The 15,788-nt window shown below is 43.5% G+C and overlaps 1 protein-coding gene across 1 annotated transcript; it reads left to right on the top strand.

Moving 5' to 3' along the window:
- Positions 1 to 69: 69 nt before the first annotated feature.
- On the top strand, positions 70 to 15,606 carry dhx32a (DEAH (Asp-Glu-Ala-His) box polypeptide 32a). The gene is made up of 12 exons (XM_035404582.1): positions 70 to 232; positions 3,415 to 4,239; positions 5,984 to 6,177; positions 7,021 to 7,402; positions 7,902 to 8,135; positions 8,547 to 8,640; positions 9,572 to 9,721; positions 12,047 to 12,238; positions 12,959 to 13,099; positions 13,525 to 13,715; positions 14,521 to 14,711; positions 15,208 to 15,606. The coding sequence occupies exons 2-12, from the start codon at positions 3,970 to 3,972 to the stop codon at positions 15,401 to 15,403; spliced, it is 2,235 nt and encodes a 744-aa protein (XP_035260473.1). The 5' UTR covers positions 70 to 232; positions 3,415 to 3,969; the 3' UTR covers positions 15,404 to 15,606.
- Positions 15,607 to 15,788: the final 182 nt, after the last annotated feature.

Below are 15,788 nucleotides of genomic sequence, written 5' to 3'. Positions count from 1 at the left end.
GGTTAACTTTCACTTGCTGTTGCTAAGGCAAAACTATGCCACGGCGAGGGAGACATAAACTGTGCGTGTGCGTTTGTGTGCGTCTGTGTGCACTCGCGTGGAATGGTTCAGTAATCTTTTCTTTTTTTTTTTTACACGCTTAATGAAATTTATTAAAGGACGATCTTAGCGGGAGGCTATCTGCCCATGGTACTAATTAACTATCCGGCTACATGTTCAACCAAATCTGAAAGTAAGTGATTTCGTATTATGTGATCTGATATTGCATTTTAAAAGGAAATATTAAATATGGTATTAAATACTGTCTAGTGCACATTGTGTTCCCTAAAAGCGAGACACTTTATTTATGCAACAAATAAATAAATAAATAAATAAATAAATAAATAAATAAATATACTTAGTTTGAAAACAACACTGTGGTAGACCACCACTGTGTAGATGACTGGCTTCAAAACCTCTGTGCTGTTTTTCCATAAAACTCAATGGATGTCAGCTTATCCATGACCCTTTTTATTTTGATTGTTGTATTTTACACAGTTGTATTTTACATAGAGTACCACAAACTTTAACAGTAGCCAGATCGGCTAAAATCATGCCAGTGCCGCCCTAGCCTCTGAGGGGCCCTAAACAGGATTTAATTCTGGGGCCCACAACCATAGACATACATATTCAACTAGACAGAAAAGCACACCCTCAGTCTACCTAAGTTGTGAAGCCCTTAAGTAAGCCTGTACTGTGCACGTTGAGAGCAAAACGAGGAGCTCCCCATGCAAGTGAATGGCAAATATCAGACTTCTGAAGACAAAATAAAATCTCCCCTAATGGAATTTTGAAACTAGATTAATGATCGTTACGTTTCACATGGAAAGCAAATTGTGATAATGCTTCCTTTTTCCGGCAAAGGTACGTGAATTTTTTTATTTTAAAATTCCCAAAACTTCTATAGGCTACCAAAACGGCCATTGCTTCTAAACTGATACACTTAATGAAATTTATGATCACAAAAAAATTGACACAGATTTTCGTTGGTTAAATCACTTGGTTTTCTACATGGAATTCAATGGGCAGCAACTCTTTTGCACTCAATACGCACAGTCATGGCTGTTTACCGTTACCGCCTAGGCTTCACCACCTGGCCCCGCCTACCCTCTCCAGTTCCTATGTACGCTCCATGCCCCCAGCCCACCTGCCCCCTAAATAATATATACTCTATCTTCCATAATAAATCGGGGGGGCTGGTGGCTCTGGGGCCCTAAAGAGCACGCATATTGATTAACAAACATAATTAACACACTGAAAATAGCTTTTTGGGGCACAGGCTTACAAATAAAAGACTACATAGGTTGCCAAATAACTAAACAAACATATTTAACTTAAAAAGGACATACATTGTGCCCCACAAAATGCGGAACACTTGGGAATTATGCAGTAACTCGTAAACAATCTGTGGTACCAGTGTGTTAGCTAAATGGCTGGCTATTTAACCACTGCTATATATTGCTGTTTTTACATGAAACTCAATGGACATCAGCCTAAGCATATCCCATATTATTTGTATTGCATGAGCAACAGTTGTATTTTGCTGCCATCTAAGGGGGAAGCTTATATTTTAGACAGAGCTCCTTCCCTGAGAGTGTTTTACTGCTTTGGGAGAGTCACTGGTTGGAATTCACTCCTTTACACACTTTGTCCCAGGCCCAGGTCCAAGGGGGGCCCAGGATATGGGGTGTAACTATTTGCTGCTGCCCTGATGTCAGATGTTAATTTTATGTTATGGTATTTGATATGAAGCCCTTCATCCCTAGGAGTAAACTAAGGGGTGTAACATAAATGTCTGAATAATTTGGTAGTCTTGATTAGCAATGCACAACAACTTTTTTTTCTATACCTTCTGAAATTTACTTTGATCAGGAATTTTTAAACTACAATTTGTGGATTATCAGTAGATCGCCTACTAGTCTTGGCTGTAACTCGCTTTCTCTAGAACAACTGTCAACAGCAGTTCTCATATTAGGGTGAGGTCGAGTTGCCATTGCAAGAGGGCTCTGGATGTGCCTATGAGTAACCATAACAACAGGTTATAACTGTTGGGTCACTTCGCATGATCCTGGGCCTTGCGAATGTAGTTGTGACAGGTTACAGCTAGCAGAGCACTGTAGTGGTCGGGGTGCAGCAGTGGCCTATTTTATAAACAGTTTGGTAGATAGTTATTAATGTAACGTTACCCTAAATTAGAGTGAATGACACACGAGACTGCTACTTCATGATACCGATATCTAATATTCGTTTTTCTTTCAACTATTTGAACTTCACAAATCAGCTTGGTAGCTTGTTTCACAAGCAGAACAATGAGGCGTTAGATTTTTATCACATCCACCCTGATTGGCCAAAAAAAGGGTCAGATTTGTTGGAAGGGTGATGTTTCCATATGAATTAGGCAATTGATAATTTCGATTAACTTTCAGTGGGAATTTTGCATCCTTGCTAATTAATAAAACATAATTAGTATCATTAAGCTACCATCGCCATTTCAACGTCTCCCTGTCGCTTTCTTGAAACCATTTTTCACTGCCCTCTTCACTTCCTTTAACTTTAAACTTTAAATTCCTCACCAACCGTTTTCTTCTCTTACCTGCTACACACCAGTTCCCATTTTTGGATCTACCTCCTTCTCCTCCCCCTGTTCGACCTCCCTGCTCTCTCTTCCTTCTTTCAACCTCCATTTCATCCGTCTTTTTCACAAAACCAGATTGTGCCGTCTATTATCCATTTAGAATTGTACGTAAAAATTGAATTTGACGCCTAACGGATATACCGGTTGCATAGCAAAGACTTTAGAGTGTACAGCTGTAATCACAACAATGAGGCTTCGATGACAGGTGTGGTACCTGTCGTTTATGTTCAACAGTCGCTTGAGCTAAGGTCTGAAATGCCTGGCATAAAATGCCTAATAAGGGATAGCCCACGGTATCCTAACGCACGGATAGCACACCACGTTGTTTCGACCTATACGTAGGCCTACCCTATTGCATAATTCCCAAGTGCTCCGCTTTTGTGGGGCTGGGGCATAATGTGCATCCCACGTATGGCAATATCACTTTCTGCTGATGTTAGCTCTCTTCAGTTATTTAATCGCTAAACTAAAGTAGCTACCGTTACATAAACTGTAACAAGTAGCTAACTTTGACACACATGGGTTGAAAGCAGCACAAAAGTGGTAACAAAAATATATTAACACATCCTTTTGAGAACAGGCATACCACGGTGTTGTTTTCAAACTGGGCCTACTCTTGCATCGTTCTCAGGTGTTTCGCTATTTTGAGACTCAATACAGGCAGAAATTAAATTACTGTAAACTTTTTAACTACACTAAAATGTTTTTTTGTTTGTTTGTTTGTTTGCTTGTTTTTACAGAGCGCGGGAGTTCTGGCATGGACGAACATTATGTAAATTGCAACCAACACAAAGGCCTCTGCACCCAATTGTTTATCGTGCTTTGTCTCTTTCGCCCCATCCCTTGTTCTTTATTATAAGGGGATTAAGTGTCCACGTGATCACTATCAGACCTCGTCTCTGCTTTGCACTCGGAGTTTAGACACATGTGACAAAGGCAAGGGTGGCGCAACAGTGCGCTCTGCCGTTCAACAAAAATATACTCGGGACCTTTCTTGATATGAAACAGTCAAGCTGTTTTCGGTGGATACTTTTTCTTCATCCAGACTCTTTATTCTTTATTTAGCTCAACGTGAATGCTTATGCAGCCTATACTTCATCGTTAAAGTCTGTTTGCTAAAGAGCTTTCTGTTACTAGACGGGTTGCCTGAAATCTATGATGGGAACAAGGGTTTTATCTAATGCGTATCATAGCTGTTGTTGCTTATGCTATGCTTTGCGGTGGGTTTGAGTTGACAGCTCTGTGTGGCGGTATTATTAAAAAACTACAATAACTCATCCGACTGGGTTGCTGTTATGGGGGATAACAGGGCCGTATTAGAAGGAGGCGTTTTAGAAGAATTGTGTTCAGATGTCGAGGAAGGACAAGAAGATGGCTTGGACTTTGGCGATGATTTGGAACTTAATCAGTTCGACGGACTGCCGTACTCTTCACGATACTACAAGTTGCTAAAGGAGAGGAAGACGCTCCACGTTTGGAAAGCCAGATGCGAATTTATGGATACTTTGATGAAAAGCCAACTAATTGTAGTTTCGGGCCCTGTTAAAACGGGAAAAACTTCTCAGGTGGGTTTTTAATTGCTGCTTTACACCACGGAACACGGAATAGTGTGCCATTTACTGGCATAGACTTGCGACAGTTACAACTAGTTTCCTCGGACGTTCTGAACGTTTTTTAATTTTAAAACGAATTACTATAATCAAGCCTCTTTGGTACGGTTTCTGAACATGTTATTTGGATACCAGTGTTTGTCTGGTCATAATGTATGCCACCGGAAAGGTTATCGTCTTGCAAATAACTGAAAGCAAGCATGAATTATTTATTAGTCGTAAAACCACACTCTTAGGAACTTGTTACATAGACAGTATAAGTTACACATGCAGTGTAATGCTCATTCTGTTCTTTCCAGATCTCACTGGCATGAACGTTAACGGGGCTTAGACGGGCGGAACTTTAATCCAACTCAATGGCCTTTAAGAAATATCTTAATGTCAATGTCTGCAAAGTTTACACTTAAGGAATGCAACCTGTTGTTCGTGTCATATGTCACTGTCACTGACCCAGTTGGTGCTGTCAGCTGTTTGGAGAGATCCTAAATATAGGTACCACGAACTAAATTAGTTTACATCAGATATTTAAACCGCTCCCTAGGGTAGTAGTCTTATGAATGTGTGAACCCTAGCTAGTGTGACATATTTTCTTTGATCCCTTCTGTTTCTATTTTGAATTTACAGTGGCTTGGAGTAAAATTTTCAGTGTGGAATGAGCTTGGATATAGTACTTTTAACTCTTAAGAGAATATGTTTGGTCTGTGGTAAACTAACATAAGCACAACAGTGTTTAGTTAGTTTTTTGACCATTGAACCATCATGTAGCTAGATGTTAACATCTGATCTTTCATTCATTTTTCTTGGGTAATTGTGAAGAAAATCAGTCAGTTTTTTTGATTCAATGAGTATTGAGAAAGAAAGCAGGGTTTTTCCAACTGAATATAATCATGAAAACTATGTATTGTTCAGAAAACCCAGTAAGCCACCCCTGCTCCAATCCCTTATTTACCAAGGCTGGTTGATCACTTCATCAGATTTCTTGATTCCCGTAAACACCTCAAATGGCACTTTTCAAATGCGTCGGGCAAGTGTCGCTGTGTGGCAGTCAGACCCCCTCCCCCCATGGCCTTGATGTGGAATTAAAAAAACATCCCCCGGCTGAAAAGACTCGCAGATGTAATGGTCTGAATGGGCCGCCCAGCTCAGCAGATGCTGGTGATATGTCCTGCGATTGGTCAGGCTTTTCAGGCCTGACAGCTGGACAGCACAAAAGGTCCAGCTGTTGGCTGCGTAAGACGGGTCTTAGCCCCCGCCCCCCGGTAAGCCTGCATACACCAAAGCGGTAATTTGCTGCCAAAGCGATTTTGCTCAGCGAATATAATACTATGAGATCTGTCTTGCTCGTAGTCACTAGGCACGTCAAGAGGGCTGCGTTTAATCTGTTGTGATTATGTCTATTTTTCTCCTCCTCTGTATTTTCTGCTCCTATTGTGTCTGTTGAGTGTGAGCTTGCCACATTGTATCGTTTAAATGTATCATCATTTAGAAGGCTTCTGGTAGTAGCTGTGATTGTTTGTGTTTGACTCAGAATACGCATGGGCGGCAGTGTATTATAATGGCTAAGGAGTTTGTCTTGTAACCTAAAGGTCGCAGGTTTGATGCCCAGTAGGACGCTGCCATTGTACCCTTGAGCAAGGTACTTAACCTGTATTGCTCCAGTATATATCCAGACTGAACAGCGGCGCTTCCTGTTCTGCAGATACCCCAGTGGTGCGCAGAGTTCTGCCTCTCGCTCCAGTACCAGCACGGCGGGGTGGTGTGCACGCAGATCCACCGGCAGCAGGCCGTGGACCTGGCCCTGCGCGTGGCTGACGAGATGGACGTCAACATCGGCCACGAAGTGGGCTACGGCATCCCCCTGGAGACGTGCTGCTCCACCGACACCGTGCTCAGGTGCGCGTCTGACGCGTCAACACGCGTGTGCACACGCTCATTAGCACTCGCGTACGCAAAACAAGCCCACAAACACTTGCACATACATGAATAGATAAAGATGTACACACTTAGTAAATTTTCATGCACATACAGACGTACAAACACACACTTCTTAACACACGTCGACACACAAAAACGGTTCATTTCATTACACGCATGTGCACACGCTGACCCCCTCGGTTTGAAGAACACACGGTGAGCGACAGTGTGGCAAAGCTGCAGCTGTTCTCTGACCATGTGACCCGCTTGCCCACATGCCTCTCTTTTGCATTACCGTTGGCTAGAGTCGGGGCGCATAACAATGAGGGCAGACACGCTCTGTCTGACGGAACAAAAGGGTTGCGGGGGGTTGTCTGACGGAAGAGCCGATCAGACTAATTACTTACTGAAATTGCACCGGGGCAATGCAGTCAGGCACAAGGTCTGCATGAAGTCAACAGAGACTGGACCAGGCCTTAGTCACAGTTTTCTTAATAGAAAATATTCACAGTCGCCATTAATATTAATTTCTTACTATATATGCAAATAGCATGGAAAATAGCCACGTTCAACCTCATGAATGTAAGCACGTATTTTCCCAAGCAATTTCTGTTCAGTTGTGTTTTGTTTCTTCATTTTGCATTTTACTGTAATGTAATCTAGATCACAGCTGTAGATTGATTATTGTTGTCAGATTGTCACATGCATTTTAAGTAACCTGTGTAATAAATGACAAGAACAACAGTAATCATAATAATAATAATTATAATAATCATGAAGACAATGAGAGAATGATTACAGCCGCTCCTATGTGAATGATAGGTACTGCACAGATGACATCCTGCTCAGGGAGATGATGTCGGACCCGCTGCTGGAGCACTACGGCGTGATCGTCATCGACCAGGCCCACGAGCGGACCGTGAGCACGGACGTGCTGCTGGGCCTGCTGAAGGGCATCCTGCTGCAGAGGCCCGAGCTGAGGGTGGTCGTCCTGACCGCGTCGCCCGCGCCCGATCGGCTGCTCGCCCACTACGGCGGCGGCGGCGGCGTTCCCCACGTCCGGCTGGAGGCCCCCTGCCCGGCCGAGGTTGTGTACAGCAACAGCAGCCACCGGGACTACTTCTACTCCGCGCTGCGCCTGGTCCTGGAGATCCACCACACGAAAGAGCGGGGGGACATCATCGTCTTCCTGGCCTCGGCGCAGGTGGGTCTTTCGTACCGTGCAGCCCAATGGTGTGACACAGTTATACAAGAACTGAACTGACCAGAAGGCAGTATGGTCAAGTCCCAGATAGAGCACTGCTTTGGTGCAAATGAGAACCAAAAAGAAAATTGTAAAATTAAATTGTGTATTATAATGTTTTTACAACCAGATTCCCATTTTGCACCAAGCCACCTGAATATAAAGTACATACATGTTATTATTTAACATCTGTTACACATTCCTACTCTAATTGTGATATCCATTTCAATGCAATGTAAATCAGGGAAATTGGTACGGTACTTTCTTGTCATAAATTATTACAATTTCAGTTTTTAGTTTTTTCAAGCTTCGGTTAATTGGAATTTGACACCTTTGGTAAACAGAAGAACCAACACAGCTGGTGAAATCAAAAATGACTGTAGAGTGAGATGGAGCAAGTCAGTCAGGTGTACTAACTGTGTGGCCACTGTGCGCTAACTGTGCATTCGTCCTGACGCAGGAGATCGACTGCGCTCACGACGTTCTGAGGCAGGAGGGGGCCGGCCTGAGCGCGGAGCTGGGGGAGCTCCTGCCCATAGCCCTTTGTCCCGCGCAGGGCAGGGGGGTGCCCCTACAGGGGGAGGAGCAGGGCAAGACCAGGAGGGTCTTTCTCACCTCCAGCCGGGGAGAGGACATGTTCTGGGCTGTGGACACTGTCAACTTTGTCATAGATGTAGGGGTTGAGGAGAGATACGTAAGTAACACAGCAATCACACCTATATCAAATTGGGCGATAAAAAATGTGGGCAAAGTGTTTTATAGTGTTACACTGTATATTTCTACTGGTTACATGGTTGTTGCATTGTCACATGTAGGCCAGAGGACCTGCATGGATTTGGGGTCACTTTAATTTGGCTGGTGGGGGAGTACATTGGAAATTTGGTGGCATTGCCTTGTGCAGGGTACAGCTGGTTCGCCATGCGTAAATTCAAAGATGTGAGAAAAGCATAATGAGATGCCTGTTGAAGTTTTCTCCATGGTTTTGAATGTGTCGCATGGGTGTTTCTTCAGATGTTCTGGGACTGAGCTTAGTGGGTACTTGATGGGTCAAAATTATGTAAATATTTGTTTGAGAGAAGGTATTTATTTCATTCTTCTGCTGTAGGTCTACAATCCTCGGATAAGGGCGAACTCTGTTGTGGTTCGGCCCATCAGCAAAAGTCGGGCCGAGATCAGAAAGCAGCTCACAGGCTCAGCAGGTAGGGTAAACCCCCACAGAGTCATAGCCTCACTTGCACCAAGAAGATACGAACATCAGTCACTGTGACTAATTAATATAATGTATTCAGCCAAACGTAATTGGGTTTTAAATCTTGAATTTGGACCAGAAGACTACTGCACTCAGTTAGAACTGGAACAGCTGTTCATAATCTTGCATGGAACAGGCAGTCCAGTTCTCGTAATATTAATTGGCCTAGTACTTTGGGTTTGAATTCCTGCTGGTATTCTTGTTTGTTTCCTTTGACTGAGCAAACTTGATGCTGACTGGATTCTATCAGCCAATCCCATCAGATTTCATTGGGACAGGTTTAAATCACAGTTACTTGCTTAATTTTTTTTCTTAGTCTCAGCAACTGGCTAAATCATATTAGCGTGTATATTTAATCACCTCTGATACAGTAGTTAACTGCTCTGGGCTTGACTCCAGATTGTGCCAAATTGAGATTGCATTGCCCGGGGTATTGCTGGGCGATTGGGCGGCCATAGCCTGCATGTTAGCTGCATATGTGTGGTCTTCCTTTGATTCTGCTCTGTGTGAATTGGGCTGTGGCTGTGGTGCATCAGGAGAAACAGGTAGCAGAGCCCCATGTTTTGAAGGAAAGCCATGGATCTGTACTGAATTCGGATGCCTATGTGTTCGGTGCAGTGGGTTGCTCCATGAACATGATTGGGGTGACAATTGGCCATTCCAAATTATGGAGAGAATTGGACATACACATACAATTTGTTAAAAAAAAAAGATAAGACAGCCAATCAGATTACCAATGCACAGTATGGCAGTGATTATAATTGCACTTAAAAAAACCACCATTAGATACATTGTGCAACCCTAGAATGATTGACACACTGAGGATCAGAAACACTGCAGGTCGCACTGTGCATCAATCTGTATTCTGTCGGTCCCTCTAGGCAAGTGTTTCTGCTTGTACTCGGAGGAGATGCAGTTGCCTAGCAACACTCCTCCTCAGATCCACGAGTCCAACATCACCCCCACCGTGCTCTTCCTGAAGCGGATGGAGATCGCTGGCCTGGGACACTGCGACTTCATCGACAGGCCAGGTGAGAGGCTGCAAAGTCTGCAGATCAATGGAACACGTTAAAACATCTGCCAAATACCACAGCAGATATTTCAACAAATGGCAGTACTCATATAGGTGTTCTATTTAAGTATTAAATTAAAGTTACTGTTCCTGAGATAGATCCTATCCAATCTGAAAGGTGTGAAAGATATAAGAATAAGAATTATATTATTATTATTATTATTATTCATGAGGAAATGGTCAAAGTAACAGTAGTAATACAGGCATTAGCTACTTATTTTACTTTATGTCTTTTAAAGGCCATATCCACTTTTCAGACTGTGGCAGAGAGCCGGAGGCGGGGTGAGAGAGGCTTTATTTGGCTGCAGTAAACAGTACAGATGGCCCTGGCCCTGCGCTGTTTGGGGTCGGTGAGCCATGCTTTAGCCGAGCTGACAGCGCCCCACCAGCAGCCATTGTCGGCGAGGCGACCGGCGCCTCTGTGGGAAACGCTAACCCGCGAGTTTTACCCCTCTCCCGGCTCCCCCCCACCCCTCCCCCCCGTTCACTGGGCCTGAGAAGGGGGCATGAAAGGCCGGAGCTCGTTAGCGATTAGAGAATGTGCCTCGTCAGGCCCCCTGGCACAATCGGCAGGAAGCGAAAAGCTTAGATCCCGGGACGGGCAGGAATGTGGAATGATTTCAGTTTAAAAGGTCTCTCCTGCTGGGACCACTGTAAAGGCCACTCCACTTCAGTGCTTCCCCAGGTAGCCAGTGTCCTTGGTGATCATTAGATTTGGAGGAGAGTACCTTGTCATTTATTAACACACAAAATTCTACCTAATCATCACCTGATTACTCTTTACCCTGCACCTTTGTGTACAACTGGACATGCCTCGCAGTTTGTGTTTATATTTGGTGTTGTCTCTAAAAGATGCCCAGGCAGCACTAGTATGGAACCCTGCTGGAGAGATTGAGGTTAGCATTGCTGTAGGTTCAGCACAGTAAATTCAGAAAGCATACCTGCTGAACGTATGCACAGCAGTGTTTATCGCACAATGTTGAGGGCCTAAGACTTGGCTGTGTTTGGATTGCTTATTTGTCCTGATGCAGGTGTAATTGTGCATTAGCCAATGTTACATGCGTGCATTGCTTGAACACTGTAAAAAAAAGTGTGGCATAAAAATAATTTGTTCCTGCACTCTGTTTTATGCTTTCCGAAGTGCTTAGTTTGCTCTGCTTTGCATTATACACGTGTAATTTTGTAAATGTTATATAAATGCGTTACAAGACTGGGTCTAACGGATAATAATGTTTTTAAAAATTCAACAGAGAAAGGCACAGTTGAATTTTTCTGATACAAATGAGATTTCCAAGACTTAACCAACAGGCCTCTAAGCAGTAAACAAGTACATCAGGGATAAGCCACAACCAAGTTCCATGCTTGTTAGACTTATCAGTCAGGTTGATTTGTATTTTAATGCTGTAAAACCAAATTGAAAAGCAATCCATTGGGTTATATGTTATTTCCCAAAGATAGTATTCTTATCCATATCATCCCTTTACCTGTAAGTGTCACACATTGGCATGTTTTTGGGAAATTCAATGTGTTAATTGTGGCTACCTTGGCAATCAGAGACACCGTGATGGCGGTTTTGCAAAAATATTACATTACATTACATTACAGGCATTTAGCAGACGCTCTTATCCAGAGCGACTTACACAACCTTTTTTTTTTTTTTTTTTTTTTACATAGCATTACATTGCATCCATTTATACAGCTGGATGTATACTGAAGCAATGCAGGTTAAGTACCTTGCTCAAGGGCACAACGGCAGTGTCCTACCCGGGAATTGAACCTGAGACCTTCAGGTTACAAGTCCAGCTCCTTACCCATTACACTACACTGCCGCCCCATGGACATATCAAACCAAGGTCTGAAGTGTGACTGTATTTGCATTCATTGAAAGGCAGATAAATACTGCCTTTTAACTCACCCAATAATAGTTTTGGATTGCTTGTGGATTCAAGGTGATAGCCACAATACAATGAGAGTTATCTATGGGTAACACTGCTTTATAGTTAGATGCCTTTGTGTCATATGTGCATAGGGCCACCAGTTTGTCTCCCCTTGTTTTCTTGCGTGGTACTTCGGTCCTCCTTTCTGACTTTATTAAATGTCTCAGGCACTCATTTGTAAGAAGGAGTCACTTGGCTGTGGTTGGAGAGCCTATGGGGACCCTTGGAGGATAACCACTGAAATAGAAAGTTTAAATCCCTGCAGTCTCACATGGTGGAGACAAACCGGTGGCCCTACGTATGTATAATGTAACCATAGAGATCTCTCATTGTCACACTCCCTGTAGATCCCGAAGGCCTGATGCAGGCCTTGGAAGAGCTGGACTACCTCGCGGCCTTAGACGACGACGGGAATTTGTCCGAGATCGGAATCATCATGTCCGAGTTCCCCCTGGACCCGCAGATGGCCAAGGCTCTGCTGGCGGCCTGCGAGTACGACTGTGTTAACGAGGTGGTGACCATGGCGGCCATGTTGACAGGTGCACCGTCTCTTTCACAACCTCACGAAGTATCACAGGATATACCGCCTGTTCATTAATGCTTTCGTGATGCCCATATCATTTCTCAAAATGTTTTTTCATTGCTCACAATATAAAGCAAAATGCTCCTGTCTGTTCACAGTAGTGATAATCCCTTGAGTTTGAGAACACTTTGCTGAGGGATCATTTTTTAATCCATCTCTCATCCTTACCTGCAGCACTAAGCGTCAGTGCAAGCTAAGCAATTGGGAGAGTGAGCTTTAAAATGAGTGAAGCTATCTTTTGCTGTTGATTTCTTAATTAGGACCAATCACCGTGTTTTCTTATGGAGAGTTTTGATTGGTTTACAAGTCTGTGATTGACAGCATTTCTAGCAGCTCCACCCATTATGAAGGCATGGATAGTCTCAAAGCTTGCACACAGTTTCAAGCCTCACTTTCTCAGCACTAGCACTTGGAAAATATTGGGAAAAGTTCAGCGCACAGTACTGAGTTTCAGTATTCAAATCTGTACTCTATTAAATGCTGTCTGGTCATTTGATGTCAGGGAAGGTTATACAATAGCATTTGCTCATTATAATTGTTTCAGCGTTCGGCTGCCTGGCACTGGCCCTCTATGGCTAATGAATGGCGATTAGGACAGAAGCTGTGGGGGATAAGGCGCTTGGTCATGTGGCATATTATACATATCTAACCCTGCTGTCATGCTTGGCTATTTCAGGGCCCAGCTGTTTCCTACAGCCACCTGTTGGCATGAGGCAAGAGGCACAGCAGTGTCACATGAAGTTCCAGCACCCGGAGGGGGACCATTTCACCCTGGTGAACATCTACAACGCCTTCAAACAGAGCCAGCGCGAGCCATGTGAGTCACAGTGTGGCTGTGCAGAGCAGGAGATGGTTGTTGGTTCAGATCCCAGACAGAGCCGTGCACTTTTAGAGATTGGCTAAGTTACCTGCTTCTTAAACCCATGTAGAAGTGTAATATCTTTAAGTGTGAGCAGGTGAATAATATCATTGGGGGGGCGGGGGGGGGGGGGGGGGGGGGGCACGGGGGGTTTGTTGTATTGTGTTAAGCACTTTGTGTTACATTTAACTTGTATGAAAAGTGCTATACAAATAAAGTCTGATTGATTGATTGATTGATTGATTAAACTTCCCGACATTTCCTTGTCCACTGTGAAAGCGTACTTTATATTTGACTATAACTTTCTAGTGATTCTCTTTTTCAGCAGTCCTTTGACCAATTTCTAGTGATACTCAAGTTTTTTTTCAATACTGTTCCGGCAGACTTCAGTCTTGAGAAATGGTGCCAGGACTACTTCCTGAGTTACTCAGCCCTGCAGACAGCTGATGCCATCAGGTCGGAGCTGACAGACATCCTGAGGAGGCTGGAGCTTCCCATTTCAGAGCCGGCCTTTGGCACAAAGGCCAACACCCTCAACATCAAGAGAGCTCTGCTGGCGGGGTACTTCATGCAGGTGGGTGGTGTTTCACAGAAGTGGAAAATGCTCGAAAAAATCGATGTGTAGATAAGTAGAATTTACCTACATTCACTGATAATGCTTTTATCAGTAAAGATAAAAGAATGGGGAAAAAATGTTTCGTTGTACTGCTTTCATCAGTCAAAGGTTATTCTTCTGGCAACCTGTATAACCAACTCTCAAAACTTTCCTGCAGATATAGAAGTTAGTTGGAGAGAGACTGCTGTTCACTGTCTGTGTTCTTAGTTCTGGGTTTCTAACTTGTAGCTACAAACACAAAAAGGCATACACAGTACATTCTAAACAGAAGTATGTGTAACTGTTATTTCAGCTTACTTATATAATGAAAATTATTTAATAAATGCTTACAAAAACCTATGTTCCATGTGTTTATTAACATGAACAGCAATAACTGCTATTACAATTGCAGCTTCACACAAGAAACTTGACTATACACGAGACGCATTGACAATTTATTCTATGAATGTCAAATTTGCAATGTAAATACGTTATAAAAAATACACTTATTAAATTTGAGCTTTGTGGGTAGTGAATTCAACTAGGGCAGCCTTGATCCACATGTATTGTTGAAGTGGCTCCTCTTTCATCTATACTCTATTGTACTGTACACTATGTGTGCACTACTTTTTAATGTCCTTGTGGATGTCCCTCATGCAGGCATCAATGCACAGTCTGCACTCTGCACCTGTCACTGTTCTGCCATACAGTCCTAATCCTCCAGACCCCCCCCCACCCCACCGCCATTCTTCTCACTGAGCCTCTCTGTCATCTCTCTTATCAGATCGCCAGAGATGTGGACGGGTCGGGTAATTACTTCATGCTGACACACAAGCACGTGGCTCAGGTCCACCCCTGGTCCAGCTACGGGACCAGGGCGCACAAGCTGGGCCTACCGGAGTGGGTGCTCTTCCACGAATACACCCTCTCGGAGAACAACTGCATCCGCACCGTGTCCCAAATATCCCCCGAGGTGTAAGTCCATATCCCGCTTCCTCATTTTGGTTTCCGCTTTTAGAAGAGTGATACAGGTGTGGACTCTGAAAGCAACTCTCATGACTTGCCAGAAACAGGTTTTCTCAGTTATCAGTTAGCTATCTACAAACTATTTTCATTGTACTCTGGGAAGCAAGTGCGTGCCATTTATAATCCGTCAGTTTTGAAGATGCAAATGTTTTTTGACACGCAAATTCAAACATGATTTGCTGGGAAACGTGTAATCCCTTATTATAACTGGGCAAAAGAAGATTATAAATGACAGTACGAGAAGAGATTTGTGGTTTCGTGTGCCAGAGAAAGTGTTTTATCGTAATGGCCATTAACGCAGAGAGGTTTGTGGCTTGCAAACAATGCATCTTTCTTTGTTTGTGTCTGGGAAACTCTTGATCCTGCCAAAATGTCCCCCCTTCCCACCACAGAAACACAGACCGGCATACTTTTAAAACCATTCATAGTTCTGCTTGTTTTTTAGGTTCATCCAGATGGCTCCACAGTACTTTTTCTACAACCTGCCCCCTAGTGAGAGCAAAGACATACTGCAGCACATCCTGGACGGTGCCGGGTCGACACACCGCAGCGACAAAAAACAGAAGACACAGACGCTCAACAGTGAACCTCACAAAGACTGCACAGCAAACCAGTCCTACGAGAGGTGTGTTGTACAGTGATGGCAACAGGAACACTTCATAGCAGCTACTCTGCACTTGATCCAGTCTCTACAACCACTGGACTTACGGACTGGCAATATAGAAATGCTTAGGCCAGCTGCCAGACAGGACTGCACTGTATATGTAAATGTGTCAGCATCACAGTCTAGGAGAGATATGCATGAATATGTCAATTAATACTTTGTTCAGATGTTTATAGTTGAGAAACACACACATGCTTATAACAACGGCAGTCATATTTGTCAAGTGTCTCGTCACTGTCCATAACAAGCAAGGACACAGCACAATGAATCCTGAGCATTTAGTGATGAAATTGGGGATTTATGAACAAAACACTTCCGTAAAACATTCATTTTGTTAATTTGTTATGCTTGTACAATATATG

This window comes from Anguilla anguilla, chromosome 2 (assembly GCF_013347855.1).
Source record: "Anguilla anguilla isolate fAngAng1 chromosome 2, fAngAng1.pri, whole genome shotgun sequence".
Classification (NCBI taxonomy): Eukaryota; Metazoa; Chordata; class Actinopteri; order Anguilliformes; family Anguillidae; genus Anguilla; species Anguilla anguilla.
Note: the sequence above shows the minus strand (reverse complement) of the source record. Positions and strands in the feature narration are given on the sequence as shown.